General features: G+C 30.6%; 1 protein-coding gene across 1 annotated transcript; it reads left to right on the top strand.

The window, feature by feature from the left end:
• Positions 341-2,958, top strand: LOC107641050 (organic cation/carnitine transporter 1-like). The gene is made up of 2 exons (XM_021124433.1): positions 341-767; positions 1,623-2,958. The coding sequence occupies exons 1-2, from the start codon at positions 356-358 to the stop codon at positions 2,837-2,839; spliced, it is 1,629 nt and encodes a 542-aa protein (XP_020980092.1). The 5' UTR covers positions 341-355; the 3' UTR covers positions 2,840-2,958.

Genomic DNA, 5,417 nt, shown 5'->3' with positions numbered 1-5,417 from the left:
ACTGTTTTTCTTTTGAAATTTGTGATAACTTAGGACACTATCTATCGATAAAAAACTAGAAAAAAAAACCTTTAATATTAAATGACTACGAATTAATGAAAACGTTTAGAAGATCCCACTTTTATGTCTTTAATGCTTTTAATGAGGAGACTTTTAACAAACAAAACCCATGTCTAATTTATATGTATTTTATTTTTGTTGCAACTTTATTTTAATGTTCTAGAAATATAGAAGGAGAGCACAATAACACTATAAATAAGAGTGTATGTGCATTGTAGGAAGGGAGCAAAACAATAGGCACTAATAATAATTAATTATTTATTTCCATTGTGTTTTGATTATTGTAGAAAGCATCATGGAACAGGATCAATCAGAAGAGAGTCATGGAAGAAGAGGCACAACCCTGGTGGAAAGCGAAGAAGGCACAAAACTTGAGCTAACTGTGGATGAAGTTGTGGAAGCTTATGTAGGCTCACTTGGATTATCCCAAATCTTGCATGTGCTTGTGGTTTCATTTGCATGGATATTTGATGCACATAGCACATTGGTCACAATCTTCAGTGATGCACAGCCACCTTCTTGGAGGTGCAAGAATGGGGTGTACTGCACCGACGGCCGCGGCGGTTCTGTTTGTGGCTTGGTGCCTGGGAGCTGGGAATGGGTTGGTGGAGATAGAAGCTCCACCGTAGCTGAATGGGGACTTATATGTGATAGGAAGTTTCTTGCTGCTGTTCCTGCTTCTGTCAACTTCCTTGGTTCTCTTTTAGGTATATACCTGTTTAGAATCTTAATTACTATGTTTATATTCATTTATGCTAATATACATTTACTAAAATCATTACTCTATACTTTTAATTTAGAATATCATATATCACCATAATATAGTCTCATGCTTCGTATATATTTAACGTTAATATGTGTACAAAAAAATTAATTATCAAGTCAGTCATTTGTATAAATATTAGAATATAAAAGATACATTAAAAGTATATAAAACATACATATATTTATAAATAAATACATGACGATTAATCTAGTAGTTAATTTTTTATATACACATAAACAAATACCTTGCATTTTGTACAAAGGATACAGGGTTTTTTGATCTTTGGTGATTTTATATCCCCTTTTTTGGACTCAACTGATAGAACATGTAATTGCGAAAATAATTGGTTCTATGTAATAAACTTTTCACCCATTGCAAAAGTGAATTATTGGATATGAATTTGGCCATACAGAAGCATATGAAATACAAAGACTCAATAGCCTATAATATAATATAGTATAATACATAGTGGATGAGTTTAAGGGGCGGGCATCCATACATATGATGTTGTGAATATGAATTGTGTTAGTAATTAACTAATGGAAAAGTACACGTAGACAATGAAAATATTAAATAATGTGGAAAATGGATGTATCAGATATTCATTTTATTAGATGTACGGATGATTATTCTAATATTAAGATTTAGGTGGATAATTTGAAAATGTAGTGTATTTTTATTTGATTGGTGGTTATTCATGTTGTTCAAGAAAATCATTAGTTAACTAGCATAACCCTTAACTAATTAGTTACTTTGTAACAACATTAAATAACATGTTCTTCAAATTTTGGTTCAGGGTCTGCGATATTTGGGCACCTAGCAGATACTTGGCTTGGAAGAAAAAGAGCAGTGATGATTTCATGCATCTTAACCTCCATAACATTTTTTGCCACATCCTACTCCCCAAACCTCTACGCCTATGCCTTCTTCCGATTCTCAACAGGGTTTGCGAGATCAGGAATCGGCATAAGCTGCATTGTCCTCGCCACAGAGTCAGTTGGACGCAAGTGGCGAGGCCAAGCCGGCCAATACAGCTTCTTCTTCTACACAATTGGATTCCTCTCACTCCCTCTTCTGGCATACCCAACAAGAACAAATTGGAGGAACTTGTACAAATTCTTGTCCATTTTGCCCCTGGCATACGCAATCATAATACTCCCCTGGGTCTCTGAATCCCCAAGGTGGCTTCTAATAAGAGGCAGAAGCAAAGATGCATTGAAAGTGTTGAAATATTTCGCCAAAATAAACGGCAAAGACGAATTCCCTCAGAATCTAACCTTAGCAAATCCTTCTGAACTGAAAGATGAAGAATCCGGAACAATTTCGAACAAGAGAGAGAATCTCTGGACCACAAAATGGGCTGCGAAACGAATGGTTCTTGTTATGATTGCTGGGTTTGGGGTTGGATTTGTTTACTACGGAGTTCAACTCAACATGGAGAATTTGAATTTCAATCTTTATGTCTCGGTGGCTATAAATGCGGTTATGGAAATCCCTGCTGTTTTTGCTGGTTCTTTTCTGTTGGGATTTTCTAAAAGAAGGTTGTTATTCTCTGTTTCATCCTACGTGGCAGGCGTTTCTTGCATTCTGTGCCTAATATTCTCAAAGGGGTATTCAAATTCCAAGGCGCATGTCAAATTTGGCGGGAACTGGGGGCAGTTGATTGTTGAGGCAGTTGGGTTTATGGGCTCTTCCTTGGCCTATGATATCTTGTACATTTATTGTGTGGAGTTGTTTCCTACAAATGTGAGGAACTTTGCTGTCTCAATGTTGAGGCAAACTGCGATGCTCGGGGGGTCGGTGGCGCCGCTGCTCGTGGTGGTGGGCCGGTTGAGCCCATCACTTTCTTTTATAGTGTTTGGGGTGTTGTCCATTGCTAGTGGCGTTTTGAGCATTTGGATTCCTGAGACTAGGAATGCTCCTTTGTATGAGACACTTAAGCAGCAGGAGGAGATGGAGGCTCTTAATCATGTTTCTAATGGTCATTCTAGGTGCCTAGAATTTGGAAAATGATTCAAGTCAATGGTAAAATTGGTCAATTAAGTCGTTGGACTTTTGACAACTTATCAAAGCTTGAAAAAGTTTTAATTTCAAAAAACATAAAGCAAATGAAAAAAAAAAAAAGAAAGTTTTTACTTAGGCAGCTCTGTATTTGTAGAAAGGTAAAAGCTTAATAATAATAATAATAATAATAATTTATATTTTTATTGTCTGTTAATCTATTATACTTTGGTAGTGCCGAGAAAGTGATAACTCTCAATTTGACTACTCATCTTAATTTATGATCTTCATTTAAGAACTAATCAACATCTCTAAAGGGATAACCATGCATCAATATATGGTGGCCATGAGATGCATACAACTTGCATATAGTTGTATCTTAATAAGCTTAGCTTATTGTTTTTGACTTTCTCAAACATGATTCTATAACTCCTAGAAACATGTAGTAAATTAAAACCTTCAACTTGTCAAATTTGACAGCATAACCATCTTCATCAATTTTCTTTCAAAGAAGATGATGACATCAAACTAATCAAATTTTATAAAAAAAAATTGTACCTTTAATATATTTTGGAATATTTCTGTATTTTACAAAGATTTTTTTGTGAGAACCTAAATCTTTGGATAATATTATTGGTGATTTACTTAATATTTCAATTCCAGCCACATGACATGTTTAAATGATATGGGATGGAGTTGAAAATCTAGTGTGTTCAAACTAAAGAGGTACAAAAAAGTATCGTTTAATCAAGAAAATATATTTATATGCTAGGATGATTCTCACTTTTTATTTATTTATTTAAAATTGGAGGAGAAAGTGAGCAGTAAAATGAGGTTTATGAGGTGATTTATGGTGATATGGACGTCATTACTTTTTGTAGGTACACAGTTTATTTTTTTTAAATAAATAACGAAAATGCTCTGAACATACAATAATAAAATCTTCTTTTTACGTATTAAAAAAATGTATTTTTTACCAGTAAAATTGTTAAAAAATAATTTGAAATGTTTTTCACAATGTTTAAAAGAATTTGTCTAAAGTATCTTTTTAAAAAAATTTATCAAACTAAATTTTAAAAAATAATAAAACAATAATTAAAATTATTTTATTTAACTTACTATTCATTAATAAAAATAAAGTAAGTGAAACAAAAATTTGTTGAAAAATAAAAATTTTGCTATAAGTCCTATATTTCCAAAGCATATATGTTACTTGATATTTATTCAGAGAAATAATAGCTTATAGTCTAATAGAATAAATATCAAGTAACAATATATATACTTTATAAGGCGCAGAAATCATTCGGATTGTGAAAAGAATGAAAAAGATGTGCCAACGAGAGAAATGGTATTTGGATAAAGCGGTGCTAAGTAAATATGATGGCAATAGAAATTGATCACTTGTATTGCAGGAACATAAATAATGATATATGTATTCATTAGAAGGTTGATTCATGTATAAGTATAACATAAAGATGAAGTAAGTACTAGTAAGTACCACAAGAACATGTGATTTATAGTGTTATAAATCATTGTAATCTTCTCACTAATTGGGTAAAGATGTAACACAATTTTTAAATTATTTATATGTGTGTCTTATTTCAATTTTATATAAATTACAAAATTTTTTTAATAGTTTAGACATTTACATATAAACAGTCAAATCCTTTCTATTTATAAAGAGGTATTAGTTACACATAAACTCTGGTTCCCTTTCACGATTTACAAAAATTAAGTCTGTACATAAACTGTGAAACTAAGCAACGGATTGCATTCTTAAATGTGTATTAATTATTTATAAATTAAATAATTCACGTATAAAAGTCTAGGATTATATACAAAGATCCAATTTTTTTATTATGTGTGTATTTTTTAACTAAGTCACCATTGAGCAAGACAACCTGCAAATACTACAGAAGTCGCCGCTCAGATAGACGACCTGCAAAACAATTTCTGCAAATAAAATTCTACTTTGACCAATTTTAATTCACTTCCATACAAAGAACCATCATTGTGATGGCAAAGATGGTTTTGGAGACCATAGGAAAAGATATAAATCATTTGTACTAAAAATATATCTAAAATTTCTTTTTTTTAAATATTTTTTAATAATTAAAATTTAATACATATAATTAATTAAACTGTGTTATTTTTATCAAAATTAGGCCAGAAAAATTAATTTAACTGAAAAAATAATGAATCAAATTTTGAACCGATCTAAATTAATATTATTTTTATAAAAAATGACTATAATACTCTTATTATAGAAAATGACTAAAATACTCCTAGCCTATATATATATATTTTGAAAACTCTAAATTCTAACCCTATAACGGCAGAGGGCTAAAATTTAGAATTTTTAAAATTAATATATATAATAAAAGTATTTTAATCATTTTCTATAATAAGAGTATTATAGTCATTTTTTATAAAAAATAATATTAATTTAGACCAACTTAAAATTTAATTCACCATTTTTTTTATCAAATTAATTTGTCTAGCATAATTTTAATAAAAATATCACAGTTTAATCGATTATATGTATTAAATTTTAATTATTAAAAAATATCTTTAAAAAAATGCTTTAAAT

Source organism: Arachis ipaensis, chromosome B05 (assembly GCF_000816755.2).
Source record: "Arachis ipaensis cultivar K30076 chromosome B05, Araip1.1, whole genome shotgun sequence".
NCBI classification, from domain to species: Eukaryota; Viridiplantae; Streptophyta; class Magnoliopsida; order Fabales; family Fabaceae; genus Arachis; species Arachis ipaensis.
The sequence above is the reverse complement of the archived record's forward strand: the minus strand, read 5'-3'. Positions and strand labels throughout refer to the sequence as shown.